The sequence below is a fragment of the Pleurodeles waltl genome, chromosome 11, assembly GCF_031143425.1.
Source record: "Pleurodeles waltl isolate 20211129_DDA chromosome 11, aPleWal1.hap1.20221129, whole genome shotgun sequence".
NCBI classification, from domain to species: domain Eukaryota; kingdom Metazoa; phylum Chordata; class Amphibia; order Caudata; family Salamandridae; genus Pleurodeles; species Pleurodeles waltl.
Window position 1 is genome coordinate 204,871,833 of NC_090450.1, and position 24,109 is coordinate 204,895,941.

Sequence of the window (24,109 nt, forward strand, 5' to 3'; positions counted from 1 at the left end):
TTGAGAAGGCGTAAATATGACGAAGGCCTCCGGCCTTCTTCAGCATCAGAACACAGCACAGTCCCAATTAAGGACTATTTCTGATACAACACTCTCTCTTTGGTGCCTTTGGCCTGATAGGCCTGCACTTCCTGCTTTAAGAGATAGAACTTCCTCCGGCAGCCATTCTAAAGGATGTTAGGAGTTGCAGCAGGATAACATGAAGTTGTAGGGTGTAACCCTGTTTGACAATCTTTAAGACCCACTTGTCTAAAGTTATCGCCTGCCACCCTGGCATAAAATGTTGGATCCGGTCTCGAACAGGGTGGCTGTATGCCTTAAAAGGTCCAAGACATTGGCTCTGAAGGTGCGGGAGGGCAGGCAGCTGTGCTGCATACTGACCCTCTAATCCACATGGCTTGTGGGTATAGGGGACTCAGACACCAGAAGGTGGGTGAGTTTGCTGGGCAAGCTGAACTTGATATTGACATTGGAAGCTTCTATCATAGCCACTGAGGGGGGATAAACTGTGGTGCAGCTGATGTGACAAGCTGACAGGTGCAATGAGCGTACTGTGGTCTTAAGCTCAAAGCGGAGTCTGCATTCTCCCCAAAAAGGTGAGAGCCATCCAAAAGCTTATTCAGTAACATTAACATGGATTGGACATCACCAGGGAAGCCCATGGAAATCATACAGAAGTGCCTTCTGAGAGCCACATTGGTAATAATTGCCCTGTCTAGGCAATCTGTGGTGTCCAAGCCAGTGGATGGAAAATTTTGAAACATCACAACCATCCTGAATAGCCTGTGTAAAGACAGGATGCTAGTCATCATGGACACTAGTCATCAGAGACACCAGGCAAAACTTGGTGTGGGTATAATGCCCTCAAAGGCATCTGGCATTGACATAACATACTGTCCAACTGACTGAGGATAACACGTTTCCCAAAGGTTTCAATGTATTTTGAATTCCTGTCTGATAGTGTGGTAGGAAATGTATTAGGGTTGATCTTACTTGGTGAGGCCTGCACACTGGCCTCTTAGCTGTGGGGTCTGTGTTAAGAAGCACACATCACTCGAGGCTAGACAATGGCAGTGCTTGTACACTGGAGGTCCTGAACAGGGTTTTACCCAAGGGTGTCTGAGGGCTTCATTAAACAGAAGCAGGGGTGCAGTATTTGTTTGGCTAGGCTGACACATCTCAGTGAGCACATTAGCCTTTGTCTCCATAGTTACAGGAAGGTGAGAACTTTGACTTACCTTTGCATGGCTATGGTGAAGAGGGTCAAGACTGATTTGCATATGGCTGGGTCCAAACTGGGGTGGTATGGTGAGTAAAAGAAAGATGGGTTGAACCCAGATCTGTGACTGGGGGTGAGTGTTGGAAAACTTTCAACACTCCGTCCATCATCCTTTTGTGTTGCTGTGGTGAAGAAGGCACAGTCCTCTGAGGCTGGGCCTGGAGGCAAAACTAGCAGTGTCTGGTGAGGTGTCCAGGCCACTAGGGTAGAATGAACGGTAGAGCAAATTTCTCCTCAGCATCATATGCATCACTGTTAGAATCCATTCCAAACTAAATAGGGAAAGTTTTGGCCTTTTACTGAGGTAGGGGCTGAGTATCAGAATGTGGTGGGCTGCCCAAAAGGATGCGTTGGAAGTCTATCATGGCACGACCTTGGTTGAAATTGATGCAAGGCAGACTTGGAGTTGGAAAACACAACTCGACTAGTTTAGAGTGGGTTGTGCTCCCAGGATCAATGTCAGCAGCAAAACTGGTGCAGAGCCCACAATGGGTTCTGAGGGTCAATCTGGCACCAAGGGTGGACCCGCTGGCAGTCCCAGGTGGAGGCCCTAATGATTCTTTGGGCCCTGGAGGCACGCCAGAAGGAGCCGGTAATGTGCCACAGTATGGCTTCACTGACTTCTAGGATTTAGTAGAATGTTGGCAATGACTCTGGAAATTCAAGTTGAAACTGGAAAAGCACAGAATCTGCTCCGGAAGGGAAGGGCTTCAGAGGCAAGATCAGGAGGCATGCTGACACCCTTGCAGTTTCTTTGGCATTTGAGAGTGAGAAGGGGCCCAGTCTCGCCTGGACTCTTTATGCTTCTTCTTAGACTTAAACACTTCAACCCAGACGATGAGTGGCCAGGGGTCTAGGACCTTCACTTTGACTGGTCACAGTGTGGAGTCATCCAATGTTGTATGAAGCAACGCTTACCCTCACAGAGCCTGATGACTCTGGGATTCATAAAGGCCCAGCTGCTGCCTGTTCCGTTTGCAGAATTTCCCACAAGGTTTACACCAGTCTTGGGAGGTGGCATTTTCCATTGCACACTGTAGTTTTCTCAACAAATTTGACGATGAAGAACTTGTGAAGAGACTAAGGGTAGCACTTGAGCTGCATCTGGTGGCATAAAAACCTATAAACGCAGTATGGCCAGTGGTTGAAGTGATCACTTAGGAAATGTTTCCAACGTCTGAAGGGCAGTGTAGTCTTGTTTTGTGATGCCCCTTCAGTGGGAAGGTAATAAGGGGCCTTTCACCACCCTAGGGAGCCTGATACATGCTTCCAAGCCCCACTGCTGCCGGCGCTGTGTTTTAGTTTAGTTGGTATAATACAAGGAACTCTGCAATCCCTGCTGCTAACAGGCGACTTGTGACACAGTCTATTACAAAGAAATTACGTAGCCACTCAACTATATAACATTAAATTTGAGTTTTGATGTCACAATGAGTTCTGCAAATCCATCAGCCGAGTGGAAAGGTAGGTCTGATTAGGGAGCTTACTTAGAGCAGCTGCTTAAATAACGAAAATTAAACATTGCTTTTCTTTCTTCTACTCTATTTTTCTAGCTCTACAGTGACCACAAGAAAGGAGATATTTAAGGGAACATGTTAATTTTTTTGCAGTCCTTGGGTAATTATTAACGGTTAGAATGTTCTTACACATTTTGAGCTACTGACTTGCATTAAACTGACTTGCATTAAACTGACTTGCATTAAACTGACTGTAATAGCTTATTGTACTACTAGCTCATTGCAAAAAAATATGTACCAGCTTTTTAGGGTTTTTTAACTTTGCATGAGATATGATTTTTGTTCTTCATGTTTGCAAGCATGGTTTCCTTGTTATGTGAAATACCTACACACCAACGGTGTAAGTGGTTTGTGAAAAAGGTGTGATAGTGTGAACATGTATTAACAGGAATAAAGTAACACGTGCCGTACATAAGGATACTGCAAGTCACTTCAGAGTTCTTTACCTTAGAAAGGAACTTTGCCTTTGGCTTTGTTCCTCTGTGTTGTCATTGAAATACTCTGTGAATTGTAGTATCCTTATAATCATCAGGGGGGCATGTTATTCCGTATAGAAGGTTTAAACATTACAAATGCTTGTTTAATTTGGAGGCCTAGAGAGGTTCATGGAGAAATAAGGCCTCCACTGACTGCACATTTTCCTGGATTTCCTATGGATGATCAATACTATTCTAGGCAAGAATTTGCACTGCTTCACTGAACATTCTGCAGTTTGGGAAGCAGATTGACTGAGTCTGTCTGCATTTGTATATGCACACAGCACAAAATATTTGAACGGGGATGGAAATGCTTGACAATGAGCATTAAAAACCTAGCGAAAACAGAGGACTATGATGAAGCACTACATGGAGATAAAGACTGTACAAGTGGTGGGTACTACATAATTTTTCTGGTTATGATTTTGTCTGCAATACACTAAAACTTCTCATGCATATGAATAGGTGCAAAAGCAATTTCTCACCATGTTTTCCCAAGTTCAGTTAGCCATGCTGGTATGTTTCCCGTCATAATCACCAAAGGATCCTGAAGCTGCCGGTTGGCTTTTGCAGTCAGTTTACTATTAATAAATTCTGATGTTGGAATAATCTCTTTGCAGATAGCATTCTGAATCCAGGAAAAAGAAAATAATTATCCATGCACTTAAAGCATACAAGTACACTTGCATTTTTTTTTAAAACATTTCCGTCTACCCTTTTTTTTTTTTTTGAAGTTCACATTTCTGTTTGTTAATGACTGGCTTTCTGAGAAAGGTTTTATTAATTTTTTCATAATTCGTTACAGCGATGAAGACGAAATATTTACATCAATGGTTCTTAACTCATGATCCGAGGAGCTCCAGGGGCCCATGACTGTTTTACAAGGTTAAATATTACAAACGATTAACAAAATTAATAAAGTATATATAAAAAATACAACAAAACTAAAAATTGTGAAATGTACAAGTTACTTACCTTCGGTAACGAAATATCTGGTAGAGACATATTCTAATTTTAGATTCCTTACCTTAGAATTTCCCCCAGGAGTCAGACTGGATTCATAGATTTTTCTTAGAGCAATACCCTTGCGTGTCGGTAGGTGGCGGCGGTTGACTCCGTGGGCGTAGTTGGCATCATAGTCGCCGTTATGTCATCGGGAGTAGTCATAGACACCGCCTCAGTGCAGTGACGTCAGTTTCTTTTAACGACTTTTCATGCCAAAGCGCAGAGCTGCTAAGAACACAGATTGGTGAGCCAGAGCTAAGGACCCGAAGGGGTAATACCTGTCCCTAGAAATCAGTTTGCAAGTGGGGAGGATGAGTGGGTCGGTAAGGAATCTGCAGATGGAATATGTCTCTACCAGATATTTTGTTACCAAAGGTAAGTAACTTGTACATCTGACATAGACTTCTAGTCGCAGATTCCTTACCTTAGAATAGATACTGGAGCAATGCCATCCTCGGAGGTGGGCTGACAACCAAGATCATACTAGAAAGTCCTGCAGGGCCGAACGACCAAAGTAGCTGTCCTGACGGACCGGACTGTCCAGGCAGTAGTGTTTAGCAAACGTGTGCAGGGATGCCCAGGTAGCTGCCTGGCAGATATCCAGGACAGAAACTCCGCGTTCTAACGCAGTGGATGCAACAGTCGCTCTGGTGGAATGAGCGTGCAAGCTCTCAGGGGGTTGCTTCTTGGCCAAAGCGTAGCACATCTTGATGCAAAGAAGGACCCCATTGGGAGATGGGACGTTTTTTGCACCGCCTACCCTTGCTTCACACCCACATACCCGACAGAGTTGATCGTCCACCTGGAAATCTTTAGTACGATTAAGATAGAATGCCAACGCTCCCACTGAGGAATGATAAATGGAGTGGGAGTGTAGGAAGTTGGCTCTGTATATACTATCTCAAAGTAAGAGATAGTGTGCAGAGTCCAAGGGTTCCTCTTACTGGTAAGATAGTGGCAAAATTAGATAATTCTAATGCTCTATTTTGTGGTAGTGTGGTCGAGCAGTAGGCTTATAAGAGGGTAGTGTTAAGCATTTGTTGTACACACACAGGCAATAAATGAGGAACTCACACTCAAAGACCAACTCCAGGCCAACAGTTTTTACATAGAAAATAAATTTCCTTAATTTATTTTAGAACCACAAGATTGAAGGTTTGAAGTAAATACATAAAATGCAAGGTACTCCACACAGGTAAGCAAGGAACTTTGAATTAGAGCAGTAACATACACAGTTTTAGTCAAAATGGCAGTAAGCTATTTTAAAAGTGGACACTGCAAAAATCAACAGTTCCTGGGGGAGGTAAGTAAGGTTAAGTTTCTGAGGTAAGTGAGGCACTTACACGTTCGGTTTCCTGGGCATAGGCAGCCCACCGTTGGGGGTTCAAGGAAACCCCAAAGTCAAAGCACCAGGAAAACAGGGCCGGTCATGTGCAGAGGTCAAAGGAAGGCCCAAAACACATAGGCGCCTATGGAGAACAGGGGTGCTCCGGTTCCAGTCTGCCAGCAGGTAACAACCTGCATCTTCGGAGGGCAGACCAGGGGGGTTTTGTACAGCAATTTGGTGGGGGGGGACCGACACAAGTAGGCACACAAAACACACTCAGCGGCACAGTGGCGGCCAGGTGCAGTGTGCTTAGCAGGTGTCGGGTTTTCAATAGGAATCAATGGAGGGACCCGGGGCTTACTCTAGAGCTGCAGCTCAGGTGCAGAGGTCAAAGAGGTGCTCAAAACACACAGGCGCCTATGGAGAACAGGGGTGCTCAGGTTCCAGTCTGCCAGCAGGTAAGTACCAGCGTCCTCGGGGGGGGCAGACCAGGGGGGTTTTGTAGAGCTCTGGGGGGACACAAGTAGGCACACAAAACACCTTCAGTGGCACAGGGGCATCCGGGTGCAGTGTGCAAAGCAGGTGTCGGGTTTCAGGTAGGAAATAATGGAGGGACCCGGGGGTCACTCTAGCGGTGCAGGCAGGCACAGAGGGGGGCTTCTCGGGACAGCCACCACCTGGTCTAGGCAGAGGGTCGCCTGGGGGTCACTCCTGCGTCGAAGTTCGGTTCCTTCAGGTCCTGGGGGCTGCGGGTGCAGTGTTGGTTGCAGGCGTGGGGTCCCTTGTTACAGACAGTCGCGGTCAGGGGGAGACTCTGGATTCTCTCTGCAGGAGTCACTGTGGGGACTCAGGGGGGTCGTCTCTGGTTACTTACAGGCTCGCAGTCGCCTGGGAGTCCTCCCTGAGGTGTTGGTTTTCTGCAGGTCGAACCGGGGGTGTCGGGTGCAGAGTGTAGAGTTTCGCGCTTCTGGCGGGAAACGTGAAGTCTTTGGAAGTTGCTTGTTTGTTGCAAAGAAGTAGATGGTTTTGAACAGGGTCGCTGTTCACGGGAGTTTCTTGGTCCTTTAGTTCAGGGCAGTCCTCTGAGGCTTCAGAGGTCGCTGGTCCCTGTTGGATGCATCGCTGGAGCAGGTTTTCGAAGTTGGAGACAGGACGGTAGGGCTGGGGCCAAAGCAGTTGTCGTCTTCCTCCTTCTCTGCAGGCTTGTAGGTCAGCAGTCCTTTCTTCAGGTTGCAGGAATCTAGTTTCCTAGGTTTTGGGTCGCCCCTAAATACTGAATTTAAGGGTGTGTTTGTGTCTGGGGGACAGTAGCCAATGGCTACTGTCCTTGAGGGTGGCTACACCCTCCTTGTGCCTCCTCCCTGAGGGGAGGGGGCACATCCCTTTTCCTTTTGGGTGAATCCTCCAAAATCAAGATGGAGGAGTCCTAAAGACAGGGGTCACCTCAGTTCAGGACTCCTTAGGGGCTGTCCTGACTGGTGGGTGACTCCTCCTTGTTTTTCCTCATTTTCTCCCCGGACTAGCCACCAAAAGTAGGGTCTGTGTCCAGGGGGCGGGCATCTCCACTAGCTGGAGTGCCCTGGGGCATTGTAGCATGAAGCTTGAGCCTTTGAAGCTCACTGGTAGGTGTTACAGTTCCTGCAGGGGGGAGGTGTTAAGCATCTCCACCCAGTGCAGGCTTTGTTTCTGGCCTCAGAGAGCAGAAAGGCTCTCACCCCAGGGGGTCAGAAACTCATCTCTCAGCAGCAGGCTGGCACAGACCCGTCAGTTCTGCACTGAAGGATTGGGGAAAATACAGGGGACATCCCGAAGATGCCTTCTGTGTGCATTTTTTTTTATAAATCCAACACTGGCATCAGTGTGGGTTTATTATTCTGAGAAGTTAGATACCAAACGTCCCAGTATTCAGTGTAGCCATTATGGAGCTGTGGAGTTCGTTTTTGACCAACTCCCAGACCATATACTTAATATGGCTACACTGTACTTACAATGTCTAAGAATAGACTTGGACACTGTAGGGGCATATTGTTCATGCAGCTATCCCCTCACCTGTGGTATAGTGCACCCTGCCTTAGAGCTGTAAGGCCTGCTAGAGGGGTGACATACCTATGCCACAGGCAGTATTTTGTGAGCATGGCATCCTGAGGGGGATGCCATGTCGACTTTGCCTTTTTCTCCCCACCAACACACACAATCTACAATGGCAGTGTGCATGTGTTAGGTGAGGGGTCCCTTAGGGTGGCACAACATATGCTGCAGCCCTTAGGGACCTTCCCTGGTCACAGGGCCCTTGGTACCACTGGTAACTTTTACAAGGATTTATCTGTGTGCCAGGGGTGTGCCAATTGTGGAAAGAATGGTACATTTAGATGAAAGAACACTGGTGCTGGGGCCTGGTTAGCAGGGTCACAAGCACACTTCTCAGTCAAGTCAGCATCAGTATCAGGCAAAAAGTGTGGGGTAACTGCAACAGGGTGCCATTTCCTTACAGCGCCTGAAGACGAGGAAGCCTGGATGACCAGACTCTCAGGCGTAGGGTGTTGGGACAGGAATTTAGGGTCGTTCGGGGCAGGCCAATGTCGGCGTGCGATACTCCTATTCACAGGAGCCCTTGAGTTGGGTTTGGACCAAGTACGCAAAAGGACATCGGTGAGGGCTTCATTGAATGGCAAAAGGGGGTCAGATGTGGAAGCCCCTGGTTGAAGCACCTCCGTCAGGAGATTGGACCTGACATCTACAGTAGGTAGCTCAAGGACAAGGACCTCAGCCACCCTACTGACCACCATAGCATACGTCACTCCCTCCGCCGTAGCCACGGTAGGAGGAGACAGCATGCCAGCGTCTGGAGAAGTGTCCAAACCACTGACCACGATCAATTCCTATGCCCGGTCCAAAGATGGGTCATCCTGGTATTCATACGGGTCCCATCTTGGAGAGGCGTCGTCGGCCGATGCCGCTCCGACTCCGAGTCGCTGGGGATAAGGATCAGGTTGACGTCGATAGCAGACAGTACCGACGTCAGGAGCATTGACATTCAAACCAGCCCTGGGGAAGATCTCAGTGGTCCGACCGGCTTTGGTGCGGTTAGCGAGCGCATCTGGAAGGGATTCAGTGGGCGGAGCCAAAGCCGCCCTTGAGCGTCGATGCTCCTCCCGCGCCACATCAGACGAGTGACGGGCAAAGTCGAAGAGCAGTGGGACCGCATCGACGGCGACTTCTTACCTGTGCCCGAAGATTTGGAGGAAAACAAATGGTGGTGGCTCCGCGAACAGTCTGAAGACCTTCCTCTCGAGCGAGACCGGGACCTATGCGGAGTCTAGCGCCGGGCCGCCATGAGCTTGAGAGAATGCTTCCTCAAGGACTTCGGGTGCATCGCCCGGCACTTGGAGAACGACTTCGGGTCGTCCTCCAGGCACAACAAACAAACCTGATGCAGATCCATCACCGACATCATGCGGTGACAGCGCTCGCACTGCTTGAAACCGGTCTTCGGGGACATCCTCGATGCACCAAAAAACTCCCAAAAAACTCAACTTAAGTGTCGAAGTCGGTCAAACTGAGACCAGGGTAGCTCTCTCCGGATCAGCGCGTGGCACGTAAAGAAAAGAACTGATGTCACTGTGGTGATGCGGCGTCTATGTTCTACTCCCGATATCACGGCGACCACGACACCAACGACGACCGCGGAGTCAAGTGACGCCACCTATGGACGCACAAGGGTTTTGATTGAAGAAAAATCTCCAGATCCAGTCTGACACCTGGGGGAAATTTTAAGGTAAGGAATCTGCAACTAGAAGTCTCTATGAGATAACCAAAATATTTCAACATTTGTCTGGTGTCTTGTTTTTAGATTTTTGTGTACCGTTTTGAGGTTCAAAGCATTGAAATTGCAGAAGGGGGTCCCGGATTAATAATGCAATGGGGTGGGGCCACAGATGCCAAAAGGTGGTTAAGAGCGGCTGTAGTTTGTGTGTGTTATATGGAAAATGTCACTTACCCAGTGTACATCTGTTCGTGGCATGAGACGCTGCAGATTCACATGCTTTGCACATCCCGCCATCTAGTGTTGGCCTCGGAGTGTTACAAGTTGTTTTTCTTCCAAGAAGTCTTTCGAGTCACGAGATCGAGGGACTCCTCCCCTTTCGGCTCCATTGCGCATGGGCGTCGACTCCATCTTAGATTGTTTTCACCGCAGAGGGTGAGGTAGGAGTTGTGTATTATAGTAATAGTGCCCATGCAATGGAGTAAACATGTATGTACATAATGTAGTTTAAAGTGATATTTACAAATTTACAAATGTTGAAGATCAACTTAGAAACGGCTACAGGCTCCCCGGGAGGTGGGTGGGCGCATGTGAATCTGCAGCGTCTCATGCCATGAACAGATGTACACTGGGTAAGTGACATTTTCCATTCGATGGCATGTGTAGCTGCAGATACACATGCTTTGCATAGACTAGTAAGCAGTTATCTCCCCAAAAGCGGTGGTTCAGCCTGTTGGAGTTGAAGTTGTTTGAAACAAAGTTCGTAGTACTGCTTGTCCTACTGTGGCTTGTTGTGCTGTTAACACATCCACGCAGTAGTGCTTGGTAAACGTATGAGGCGTAGACCATGTGGCTGCCTTACATATTTCAGTCATTGGAATGTTTCCTAGAAAGGCCATGGTAGCACCTTTCTTTCTAGTTGAGTGTGCCCTCGGTGTAATAGGCAGTTCTCTTTTTGCTTTGAGATAACAGGTTTGAATACATTTAACTATCCATCTAGCAATGCCTTGTTTGGAAATTGGATTTCCTGTATGAGGTTTTTGGAAAGCAACAAATAATTGTTTTGTTTTCCGAATTTGTTTGGTTCTGTCAATGTAGTACATTAACGCTCTTTTGATGTCTAATGTATGTAGTGCTCTCTCAGCTACAGAATCTGGCTGTGGGAAGAACACTGGTAGTTCTACTGTTTGATTCAAGTGGAACGGTGATATGACTTTTGGTAAAAAAAATTGGATTTGTCCGTAGAACTACTTTATGCTTATGTATTTGAATAAATGGTTCTTGTATGGTAAATGCTTGGATTTCACTGACTCTTCTTAGAGATGTGATGGCAATTAGAAATGCAACTTTCCATGTTAAATATTGCATTTCACATGAGTGCATGGGCTCAAAAGGTGGTCCCATGAGTCGTGTTAAGACAATGTTGAGGTTCCATGAAGGAACTGGTGGTGTTCTTGGTGGTATAATTCTTTTTAGGCCTTCCATAAAGGCTTTTATGACTGGTATCCTAAACAGTGAAGATGAGTGGGTACTTTGCAGGTAAGCTGAAATTGCGGTAAGATGTATCTTAATGGATGAACAAGCTAGTTTTGACTTTTGCAAATGTAGCAAGTAGCTTACGATGTCTTTAGCAGATGCGTGTAAGGGTTGAATTTGATTATTATGGCAATAATAAACAAACCTTTTCCACTTATTTGCATAGCAATGTCTAGTGGTTGGTTTTCTAGCTTGTTTTATGACTTCCATACATTCTTGTGTAAGGTCTAAGTGTCCGAACTCTAAGACTTCAGGAGCCAAATTGCTAGATTCAGCGATGCTGGATTGGGGTGTCTGATCTGATGATTGTGTTGAGTTAACAGATCTGGTCTGTTTGGTAGTGTGATATGAGGCACTACTGAGAGGTCTAGTAGTGTTGTGTACCAAGGTTGTCTTGCCCAAGTTGGTGCTATGAGTATGAGTTTGTTTTGACTCAACTTGTTTACTAGATATGGAAGGAGTGGGAGAGGGGGAAAAGCGTATGCAAATATCCCTGACCAACTCATCCATAACGCATTGCCCAGAGACTGATCCTGTGGGTACCTGGATGCAAAGTTCCGGCATTTTGCGTTTTCTTTTGTTGCAAACAGGTCTATTTGTGGTGTTCCCCAATTTTGGAAGTAAGTGTGTAGTACTTGGGGGTGAATCTCCCATTCGTGGATCTGTTGGTGATTCCGAGAGAGATTGTCTGCTAATTGATTCTGTAACCCTGGAATGAACTGTGCTATTAGGCGAATGTGGTTGTGTATCGCCCAATGCCATATTTTCTGTGTCAGGAGACACAACTGTGTTGAGTATGTTCCTCCCTGTTTGTTTAGGTAATACATTGTTGTCATGTTGTCTGTTTTGACAAGAATGTGTTTGTGGCTTATTATTGGTTGAAATGCTTTTAATGCTAGAAATACTGCCAATAGTTCTAAGTGATTTATGTGAAACTGTTTTTGCCGAGAGTCCCATTGTCCCTGAATGCTGTGTTGATTGAGGTGTGCTCCCCACCCTATCATGGAGGCATCTGTAGTTATTACGTATTGAGGCACTGGGTCTTGAAGAGGCCGCCCTTGGTTTAAATTGATATTGTTCCACCATTGAAGCGAGGTGTATGCTTGGCGGTCTATCAACACTAGATCTAGAAGTTTACCCTGTGCTTGTGACCATTGTGATGCTAGGCACTGCTGTAAGGGCCGCATGTGCAATTTTGCGTTTGGGACAATGGCTATGCATGAGGACATCATGCCTAGGAGTTTCATTACTATTTTGACTTGTATTCTTTGGTTTGGATACATAACCTGTATTACATTGTGAAATGCTTGTACTCTTTGTGGACTTGGAGTGGCAATCGCTTTTGCTGTGTCGATTGTTGCCCCTAAGTATTGCTGTGTTTGACACGGCTGAAGGTGTGACTTTGTGTAGTTGACTGAGAAACCTAGTTTGTGTAGGGTTTCTATGATGTACTTTGTGTGTTGTAAACACCGTTCTAGTGTGTTGGTTTTGATTAACCAATCGTATAGGTACGGGAACACATGTATTTGCTGCCTTCTGATATGTGCAGCTACTACTGCCAGGCATTTTGTAAAAACTCTTGGCGCAGTTATTCCGAATGGCAACACCTTGAATTGGTAATGTACCCCTTGGAATACAAATCTTAGGTACTTTCTGTGTGAAGGATGTATTGGTATATGGAAATATGCATCCTTTAGGTCTAGTGTTGTCATGCAGTCTTGTTGCTTGAGCAGTGGGATTACGTCTTGTAATGTCACCATGTGAAAGTGGTCTGATTTGATGTAGGTATTTAATGTTCTGAGATCTAATATAGGTCTCAGTGTTTTGTCCTTTTAGGGTATGAGAAAGTACAGAGAGTAAACTCCTGTTCCTTTCTGTTGAATTGGTACTAATTCTATTGCTCCTTTTTGTAGTAATGCCTGGATCTCTAGTCCTAGAAGATCCATGTGTTGTTTTGACATAGTGTGTTTTCGGTGGAACGCTTGGAGGGAATCTGAGAAATTCTATGCAATAACCATGCTGGATAATTGCCAGTACCCAAGTGTCTGTTGTTATCTCCTCCCAATGTTTGTAAAATGTGCTTAGTCTCCCCCCCACAGGTGTTATGTGTTGGGGATTTGTGACTTGGAAGTCACTGCTTGTTTTGAGGAGCTTTGGGGCTTTGGAACTTCCCTCTATTCTTTTGGAATTGTCCCCCTCTATATTGTCCCCGAAAACCTCCCCGCTGATATTGACTTTGATAAGTGGGCCTTGTTTGTGAGATTGTGGGTTCTGTAGCTTGTCCTCGAAACCCCCCTCTAAACTGTGTTTTGCAAAATGTGCCTTTGCTCTGTGGGGAGTAGAGTGCGCCCATGGCTTTGGCCGTATCAGTGTCTTTTTAAAGTTTTTCTATAGCAGTGTCCACCTCCGGGCCAAACAACTGCTGTCCATTAAAAGGCATATTCAGCACGGCTTGTTGTATTTCCGGCTTGAATCCTGATGTACGCAACCATGCGTGTCTCATTGTTACTGCAGTATTTACTGTCCTCGCAGCTGTATCTGCTGCATCCATTGCTGACTGTATTTGATTAGAGATACTTTGTCCTTCCTCCACCACTTGTTGTGCCCTTTTTTGGAACTCTTTGGGTAAGTGTTCTATAAAAAGCTGTATTTCGTCCCAATGAGCCCTATCATATCTTGCCAGAAGTGCTTGTGAGTTGGCAATACGCCATTGGTTTGCTGCTTGTGCTGCAACCCTTTTCCCTGCAGCGTCAAATTTGCGACTTTCCTTGTCTGGAGGTGGTGCGTCTCCCGAGGTGTGAGAGTTTGCTCTCTTCCGAGCTGCCCCTACCACCACAGAATCTGGTGTTAATTGCTGCGTGATATACACAGGGTCTGTAGGCGGTGGCTTGTACTTTTTCTCCACCCTTGGAGTTATGGCCCTACCCTTCACAGGCTCCTGAAACACCTGTTTGGAGTGTATTAGCATTCCAGGTAGTATAGGTAAGTTCTGGTATTGGCTGTGAGTGGAGGATAGTGTATTAAACAAAAAGTCATCCTCAATCGGTTCTGCATGCAAGGTGACATTATGAAAAGCTGCTGTCCTTGAGACCACCTGCGTGTAAGAAGTACTGTCCTCAGGTGGGGACGGTCTTGCTGGGTAGCAGTCTGGGCTGTAATCCGATACTGGCGCATCATAAAGGTCCCATGCGTCGGGATCGTCCTGACTCATTGCAGTATGCGTTGGGGATTGCATCAGTGGTGGAGTGACTACCGGTGACGTGGGCATTGAGGGTGGTGGAGATGGTGGCGGAGTTGTCTGTCTTGCCACCTTTGCCTGTGGCTGCTTGTCCTTATCTTGAAAGGCAAGTCTTCTTTTCATTTTAATTGGGGGAAGAGTGCTTATCTTCCCTGTGTCCTTTTGAATGTGGAGCCTCCTTTAAGTGTAGTCTGGCTCCATTGATTCTAGTTCTTGTCCGAACTGATGTCCTTGCATTTGGGAGGACAATCCCTGTTCCTCTGTGTAGGAACTTGATTTCGGTTCCGAGGCTGGATGTTTCGGAATGGAAACCTTTTCGGTAGCCTTTTTCGGCTCTGACAACACTTTCTTTATTTTCGGCGTCGTGATCTCTTGGTGCCGACCAATTTTGTTGCCGAACTTGCTCGGAGCCGCTGTCTCGGGCTCAAGATTGCTGTGTGCCGGTATCTCGACCGGAGTCGGAGGACTTCGACACAAGAGTGCCCTTTTTCGGTGCCGATGATCGGTCACTTATTTTACGGGTTAAGCCATGGCCGGTTGGCTGTGGCGTCCCCTGGGCTTTTGTGGCCTTCACGTGAGTTTTATGTTTCGACGTCTTACTCACTGTTTTCGGCGTTTCTTCGGGATCGAGCTCGTCCGAGTCCGACTCCTGGATGGAGAAGCTTTCCTCTTCCTCCTCCAAATGCCTTTGTCCTGTCGGCGCCGACGCCATTTGCAGTCTTCTCGCTCTTTGGTCTCTTAATGTCTTCCTCGACCGAAACGCTCGACAGGCTTCACAAGTATCTTCTTTGTGTCCTGGAGACAAACACAAGTTACAGACCAGGTGCTGATCTGTATACGGATACTTGTTGTGACATTTTGGGCAGAAGCTTAATGGGGTCCGTTCCATCAGCCTTGAAGAGACACGTGGCCGGGCCGACCAGGCCCCGACGGGGGATCGAAAAAACCCCGAAGGGCCACCGGAGCTCTTCAAAAGTCGGGGTCGATCTCTAGTAACTAACCCGATACCGAACGCAAACAATACCGTCGAATTTTCCAAGATTCTAACTAACTTTCCGAACCGAAACACGGAGCGAAAAGGAACACGTCCGAACCCGATGGCGGAAAAAACCCAATCTAAGATGGAGTCGACGCCCATGCGCAATGGAGCCGAAAGGGGAGGAGTCCCTCGATCTCGTGACTCGAAAGACTTCTTCGAAGAAAAACAACTTGTAACACTCCGAGCCCAACACTAGATGGCGGGATGTGCAAAGCATGTGTATCTGCAGCTACACATGCCATTGAACATCTATATATATATATATATATATATATATATATATATATCTATCTATATAGAAAATGTAAATTACCCAGTGTACATCTGTTTGTGGCATGTAGTGCGGCAGATTCACATGCTATGCATTGCTTCCTCCATCCAGTGATGGGCTCGGAGTGTTACAAGTTGTTTTTCTTCGAAAAAGTATTTTCAGAGTCACGGGATCGAGTGACTCCTCCTCTCGGTCATACTGCGCATGGTCATCGACTCCATTGTTAGATTGTTTTCCAGCAAAAGGGTGTAGGAAGGAGTGAGTGTAAGAATATAAGTGTTCTATAAAAACAGTAAGTAAAAAGTAGATGTCCATTCAAATCTAAATGTATATACATATGTACAAATAAGAAAACTGCAATGACTACAGGCTTACGGGGAGGAGGGAGGGTGCATGTGAATCTGCAGCACTACATGCCACAAACAGATGTACATTGGGTAAGTGATATTTTCCATTCAATGGCATGCGTAGCTGTAGATACACATGCTATGCATAGACTACAAAGCAGTTACTCGCCCCTAAAAATGCCGTGGCTAGCATGTAGGAGCTGGAGTTCTTTGAAATAATGTTCTTAAGACAGCTTGACCAACATTGGCCTGTTGCTTTGAAAATACATCTACACAGTAATGCTTTGTAAAACTATGTGGTGTAGACCATGTGGCAGCTTTGCATATGTCTGCCATTGGTATGTTTCCTAAAAATGCCATAAATGCACCTTTTTTCCTAGTGGAATGAGCTTTAGGTGTGATTAAAAGTTGTCTTTTTGCCTTAATGTAACATGTTTGAATACATTTAACAATCCATCTAGCTAACCCTTGTTTAGAGATGGGATTACCTTTATGTAAAGGGTCCCATCGAGGAGAGGCGTCGTCGGCCGATACCGCTCCGACTAGTTTTCCTAAAATCTTTTGTTCTATTTACATAATACATTAGAGCTCTTTTAAGGTCAAGAGTGTGACGGGCTCTTTCTGCAGGTGAATCTGGCTGTAGGAAGACCGGCAATTCCACTGTTTGGTTTATGTGAAAAGGTGATACAACCTTTGGCAGAAATTTGGGATTAGCTCGAAGTACAACTTTATGTTTTTGTGTACTTGCAAAAAAGGTTCCTCAAGAGTGAATACTTGTATTTCACTAAGTCTTCTTAATGAAGTAACTGCTACCAGGAAAACAACTTTTCAGGTTAAAAATTCAATCTGACAAGAATGCATGGGTTCAAAAGGTGGGCCCATTAGTCTTGTGAGTACAATATTCAGATTACAAGCAGGAACAAGTGGTGTTCTAGGTGGAATAATACGCTTTAGTCCTTCCATGAAGGCTTTGATAACTGGGACTTTAAAGATAGAGGTGTGTTGTATAGTCTGCAAATATGCTGATATTGCAGTAAGATGAATTTTACTTCTGTAAATGAAGTAGGGAGCATACAATATCTTGAAATGATGCTGTAAGTGGGTGTAAGGAAATGCCTCCTTGGCATGGTCACCCCCTGACTTTGCCTTTGCTGATGTCAAGTTATGATTTGAAAGTGTGCTGGGACCCTGCTAACCAGGCTCCAGCACCAGTGTTCTTTCCCTAAACTGTACCTTTGTCTCCACAATTGGCACAACCCTGGCACCCAGGTAAGCCCCTTGTAACTGGTACCAAGGGCCCTGATGCCAGGGAAGGTCTCTAAGGGCTGCAGCATGTCTTATGCCACCCTGGGGACCCCTCACTCAGCACATGCACACTGCCTGCCAGCTTGTGTGTGCTGGTGGGGAGAAAATGACTAAGTCGACATGGCACTCCCCTCAGAGTGCCATGCCAACCTCACACTGCCTATGGCATAGATAAGTCACCTAGCGGTCCTTAAAGCCCTAAGGCAGGGTGCACTATACCACAGGTGAGGGCGTAGGTGTATGAGCAAAACCTTAGACATTGTAAGTGCAGGGTCGCCATAAGAGTATATGGTCTGGGAGTCTGTCACACACGAACTCCACAGCACCATAATGGCTACACTGAAAACTGTGAAGTTTGGTATCACACTTCTCAGCACAATAAATGCACACTGATGCCAGTGTGCACTTTATTGTAAAAATACACCCAGAGGGCATCTTAGAGATGCCCCCTGAAAACATACCTGACTCCAGTATGGGCTGACTAGTTTTTGCCAGCCTTCCACACACCAGACATGTTGCTGGCCACATGGGGAGAGTGCCTTTGTCACTCTGTGGTCAGGAACAAAGCCAGTACTGGGTGGAGTTGCTTCTCACCTCCCCCTGCAGGAACTGTAACACCTGGCGGTGAGCCTCAAAGGCTCACCCCCTTTGTTACAGCGCCACAGGGCATCACAGCTAGTGGATAAGCCCGCCCCTCTGGCCACTGCCCCCACTTTTGGCAGCAAGGCTGGAGGAGATAATGAGAAAAACAAGGAGGAGTCACTCCCCAGTCAGGACAGCCCCTAAGGGCTCTCTAAGGGCAGATGGAGGATTCCCCCAATAGGATCAGGGATGTGCCCCCCTCCCCACAGGGAGGAGGAACAAAGAGGGTGTAGCCACCCTCAGGGCCAGTAGCCATTGGCTACTGCCCTCCCAGACCTAAACACACCCCATAATTGAGTATTTAGGGGCTCCCAGAACCGAGGAAGATAGATTCCTGCAACCTAAAGAAGAAGGACTGCTGACCTGAAGCCCTGCAGTGAAGACGGAGACGACAACTGATTTGGCCCCAGCCCCACCGGCCTGTCTCCCTACTTCGAAGAAAACTGCAACAGCGACGCATCCAACAGGGTCCAGCGACCTCTGAAGCCTCAGAGGACTACCCTGCATCTAAAGGACCAAGAAGCTCCCGAGAACAGCGGCCCTGTTCAAGAAACTCCAACTCTTTGCAACAAAGAAGAAACTTTTAAAGACTACACATTTCCTGCCGGAAGCGTGTGACTTTCCACTCTGCACCCGACGCCCCCGTCTCGACCTGCGGAAAACTAACACTACAGGGAGGATTCCCCGGTGACTGCGAGCCCGTGAGTAGCCAGAGTTGCCCCTCCTGAGCCCCCACAGCGATGCCTGCAGAGAAAATCCAGAGGCTCCCCCTGACCGCGACTGCCTGCTTCAAGGAACCAGACGCCTGGAAACCACACTCCACCAGCAGCCCCTAGGACCTGAAGGAACCGAACTCCAGTGCAGGAGCGACCCCCAGGCGACTCTCTGCCTAGCCCAGGTGGTGGCTAGCCCGAGGAATCCCCCCTGTGCCTGCCTGCATCGTTGAAGAGACCCCCGGGTCTCCCCATTGATTCCTACTGAAAACTCAACGCCTGTTTGCACTCTACACCCGGCCGCCCCTGTGCCGCTGAGGGTGTACTTTCTGTGCCTGCTTGTGTCCCCCCCCGGTGCCCTACAAAACACCCCTGGTCTGCCCTACGAAGTCACGGGTACTTACCTGCTGGCAGACTGGAACTGGGGCACCCCTATTTCCATTGAAGCCTATGTGTTTTGGGCACCACTTTGACCTCTGCACCTGACCGGCCCTGAGCTGCTGGTGTGCTAACTTTGGGGTTGCCTTGAACCCCCAACGGTGGGCTACCTTGGACCCAACTTTGAATCATGTAAGTGTTTTACTTACCTGTGAACTTAACATTTACTTAACTCCCCCAGGAACTGTTGATTTTTGCAGTGTCCACTTTTAAAATAGCTTATTGCTATTTTTGTCAAAACTGTACATGCTATTGTGATAATTCAAAGTTCCTAGAATACCTGAGTGAAATACCTTTCATTTAAAGTATTGTTTGTAAATCTTTAACCTGTGGTTCTTAAAATAAACTAAGAAAATATATTTTTCTATATAAAAACGTACTGGCCTGGAGTAAGTCTGAATGTGTGTTCCTCATTTATTGCCTGTCTGTGTAAAATAAATGCTTAACACTACCCTCTGATAAGCCTACTGCTCGACCACACTACCACAAAATAGAGCATTAGAATTATCTACTTTTGCCACTATCTTACCTCTAAGGGGAACCCTTGGACCCTGTGCACACTATTTCTTACTTTGAAATAGTATATACAGAGCCAACTTCCTACAGTGGGTCAGTATTTTTAGATTGACAATAATAAACAAATTGCTTCCCTTTGTTAGTATAGCATTGTCTAGTTGTAGGCTTGCTTGGTTGTTTGAGAACTTCCATGCATTCTAATGGAAGTCGCAAGTATCCAAAATCTATGACTTCAAAAGCCAAATCACTGAGTTGAGAGCACTGGGATTTGGGTGTCTGATTTGTCCTTTGTTTTGAGTTGGCAAATCCGGTCTGTTTGGAAGTTTGTAGTGAGGTGCTACTGACCGGTCTAGGAGAGATGTGAACCAATGTTGTCGTGTCCACGTGGGGGCTATGAGTATCATGGTGAGAGAGGTCTGATGCAGTTTGTTGACCAGAAATTGAAGTAGTGGGAGAGTGGGGGGAAAAGCGTAAGCAAATATCCCTGACCAGTTGACCCATAGAGCAATGCCCTTGGACAGAGGGTGTGGGTGTCTGGATGTGAAGTTTTGGCATTTTGCGTTTTTGCTTGTTGCAAATAGGTCTATTTGTGGTGTCCCCCACTTTTGAAAGTACTGATGAAGTACCTGAGAGTGACTCTCGCATTCGTGTATCTGTTGGTGTGTTCTGCTTAGGAGATCTGCAGCTGATTGTGTATTCCTGGGATCTATTCTGGTAGTAGATGAATGTGAAATGCCCACTTCCATATTGTTTGGGCTAGAAGGGACAGTTGAGATGAATGTGTCCCACCTTGTTTCTTTAAGTAATACATGGTTGTCATATTGTCTGTTTTTATCAAGACAGACTTGTGTTTGAGAAGTGGTTGAAACGCTTTTAGGGCAAGGAACACAGCTAATAATTCTAAATGGCTTATGTGATAATTTAGCTATTTTGAATCCCATTCCCCTTGAGTGGTAAGGTTGAGATGAGCTCCCCAACCTATCATGGATGCATCTGTTATTGTGGTCTGAGGCACAGGGTCTTGAAATGACCGCCCCTTCTTTAAATTGCTGAGATTCCACCATTGAAGGGACCTGTGTGTTTGGCGGTCTAACAACACTAGATCTTGCAAATGACCCTGTGCTTGAGACCACTGCTGTGAGAGGCACTGTTGTAGGGTTGTCATGTTTAGTCTTGCACGCGGTACTATTGTTATGCAGGGTGCCATCATTCCCAATAGTTTCATGATAAATCTTACAGTGTATTGTTGATTTAGCTGCATTTGTGGTATGAGATTTTGGAAAGCTTGTATCCTTTGTGTATTTGGATAGGCTAAGGCTTTTTGCGTATTGAGAATAGCAACTAGGTAAGGTTGTACTTGTGCTGGCTGAAGATGGGATTTTTGGTAGTTGGGAGTAGGGTTTCTATTGTGTATTGAGTGTGCTGTTGACATTGTATAAATTGCTTGATTTTATTAGCGAAACGTCTAGATAAGCAAAGAAACGTATGCGTTGTCTTCTTAATAAGTTGCTACTACCGCTAGACATTTTGTGAATACTCTTGGAGCTGTTTTGCCAAATGGCAGTACTTTTAATTGGTAATGCTTTCCCGCTATCACAAACCTTAGGTCTTTTCTGTGAGCTGGATGGATGGGTATATGGAAATACGCATCTTTGAGATCTAATGCAGTCATGTAATCTTGTTTTCGTAGTAGTGGAATGATGTCCTGCAGAGTTGCCATGTGAAAGTTTTCTGTCAGGATATAAAAATTTAGTGGTCTGAGATCTAGAATGGGTCTGAGAGTGCCATCATTTTTGGGAATAAGTATAGTGAGTATACACCTGTTCCTTGTTGAGATTATGTGACTAATTCTATTGCCTCTTTGGGTAGTAGTGGTTGTACTTCTTGTTGTAATAAACATTGTGTTCTCGGGAAAACCTGTGATAACGTGGAGGAATGTTTGGAGGGGTAGAAATCAATTCTAGGCAATAACCATTGCAGATAATTGGAAGTACCCATTGGTCTGTGGTGATATTTTGCCATTGGGAGTGGAATTGCTGCAGTCTGCCCCCCACAGGAGATGTGTGGGGTTGAGGCATGCTTAGTAAGTCACTGTTTTAATTGGGTGGTGACATGTTTTGAGGCCTGGAATTTGCCTCTGGCTCTAAAGTGTTGGCCTCTGTAAGAGCCTCTAAATCCCCCTCTCCGGTACTGCTGTTGTTGCCCTGGTTTTGCCTGGAAGGTAGAAGCCTCTGTGAATTATGGCTTGATTCCTCCTCTAAATTGCTGCTTACGAAAGGAGCCTCTGTAAGGTGTTGTATATAAGGCTCCCACTGAGTTTTTCTATTGTGGTGTCAACCTCAGGACCAAACAGGTGTTTTTTTTTTTTCTTAAATCGAAAGGCATATTCAGTACTGCCTGCTGTATTTCTGGCTTGAATCCAGAGGAACGTAACCATACGTGTCTGCGTATGGTGACAGCAGTATTCACACTTCTAGCTGCTGTATCTGCAGCATCAAGGGCAGACCGTATCTGGTTATTACTTATGGCCTGACCATCCTCAACAATTTGTTGAGCTCTTTTCTGGTGCTCTTTTGGCAGGTGTTGTAATAGCTCTTGCATCTCATCCCAGTGAGCTCTATCATATCTTGCTAGCAAGGCTTGTGAGTTTGCAATTAGCTATTGATTAGCTGCTTGTGTAGCTATCCCTCTTGCCAGCAGCATCGAATTTCCTATTTTCTTTGTCAGGGGGAGGGGCATCCCCGGACGACTGACTATTGGCCCTTTTTCTAGCGGCACTGACAACCACTGAGTCTGGAGGTACCTGGTGGGTAATGTAAGCAGAGTCTGTAGGTACACGCTCATATTTCTTATCAATGTGTGGTGTTAAAACCCTAGCTTTAACCAGCTGACTAAATCTCATCTGCATGTTTTATCATGCCAGGTAGCATTGGGAGGCACTGGTAACGTGAGTGCGTGGAGGATAAGGTATTAAAAAGGAAATCCTCTTCCAAAGGCTCACTCTGCAGAAGTACCCCGTCGTACGCTGCTGCCCTAGAAATGACCTGCGTGTATGCAGTAGTGTCTTCTGGTCGGGAAGGTTTGGAAGGATATAAGTCTGGGTCATTAGCAGGTATAGGATCTGGATCATACAGATCCCAAGGATCAACCGTATCACCATGAGAATATGTCTGTGAATAAGTTGGTGAAGGCAAAGATGGTGGGCTAGTGGGTGGTGGTAAAAAAAAGTTGTGGTGAATGAGGGGGAGAAGTATACATAGGTAATGGCTTCTCCTTCCGTTTAAAAATCTTTGCTGGTGATGGAGCAGTATCTAAATGTTCATGAAAAGCCAACTTTCTTAGTCTGTGGAGGAGGTGCATTAATTATATAGTCTCTATGGATATGGATCCTTGATTGTCTCTCATCCATGATTTCACAAATGGGTTGAATTTCCGTGTCCTCAGAAATATATTCAGATGGTTTTGATGATTTAGAGGACTGTTCATCATAAGGCTTGGAGCTCTGCTTAAGATGGCTGGAAAGTCCTTGTTTTTCTGAATAAAAATACTTTTGAGGCTTCGAAGATGACAATTTGGTTTGGAGGTTGAGCTTTTGGTGGAATTGCTCGACTCCAGTATCGAAGGAGGTGTGGCCTTTTTCGGTGCCGAAGCTGAAGGTCTGTCGATGAGTATTTTCTTGCGTGTCGAACCATGGCTCTCTGGCAGTGGTGCACCCAAGGCATTCAAGGACTTTTTAGGAGTGGGCATAGGGGCAGTCGTACTAACGTGCTGACCAGCAGTTATGAGTATCTTCCTCCGAGTCTTCTTCGAGTCGGTGTCTTGGATGGAAACTGCCTACTGCACCTGTTCTTTCTCCATGGTGTTGATATACGCTGTACTCTTCGATGCCATTTCCAGTCTCCTGGTTCTCTGGTCACTCAGGGTCTTCTTGGATCGGAACGATCGACAGGCCTCACAATCTTCTTCTCAGTGATTGGGAAAGAGACACAGATTACATACAAGGTGTTAGTCTGTGTATGGTAATTTTGCTTGGCATCGGCGACAAAATCGAAATGGAGTCCGATCCATCAGGCCCGAACCGGACCGAGTTGGGCGCTCACGCCCCGAAGGGTGTTGGTTTTCGACAGTACTATGGATTTAACTATGGGTGGAAACGCGATCAAAACAATACAGACAGCCAAAGAAAGTTATCTAAAGTTTCCCCAAGGTGCCTCCTGCATTCTGTCAGCATCCCCAGGGATTAAGGTTAAATCATATCTCTGTACTTGGTTAAACCTTCATGTTTCGAAGTAAACATAATGTGCTGTGTTACACAATTGTTTTTTATCAATGCTTGTTTTACCAATGCTTGTTTGCTAATGTGAGCAGGTGTAGACATGTGCTTCTAATTGGGTGTGGTGACTCATCCACATGTGGAAACTCAACTGCTTTCCTGATTGGCTATAAATAGCAGAGAGAAGCATGCCTCCCTGCTTGGCTTTGTTTTGCTTCCTGATCTCAGCATCTGGACTTGGCAGCCCAGCCCCTGCTGTCATCTTCGTATTCAGGACTTTTGAGGCAATTCTTTTCTTCGTTCCTGTACCAGCTGACACCAGGCATTCCTCCAGCGCTCCAGAAAAGACTGCAGCTAAGTGACTAATATTCTCCAGGGAGTTTGTTCTTTGAGCGCTGCACTTTCCTAGAACAGTTGATGTATT

General features: G+C 46.2%; 1 protein-coding gene across 13 annotated transcripts in view; it reads right to left on the minus strand.

Annotated features, from left to right (window-relative positions):
• TRIP12 (thyroid hormone receptor interactor 12) overlaps positions 1–24,109 on the minus strand; it is a 1,145,873-nt gene that overhangs the window by 168,239 nt on the left and 953,525 nt on the right. For all 13 annotated transcript variants that reach the window (XM_069213427.1, XM_069213421.1, XM_069213434.1 and 10 more), the window contains one exon: positions 3,758–3,900. In XM_069213427.1, the coding sequence (XP_069069528.1) occupies positions 3,758–3,900 (143 nt within the window). The remainder of the gene's footprint in view (positions 1–3,757; positions 3,901–24,109) is intronic.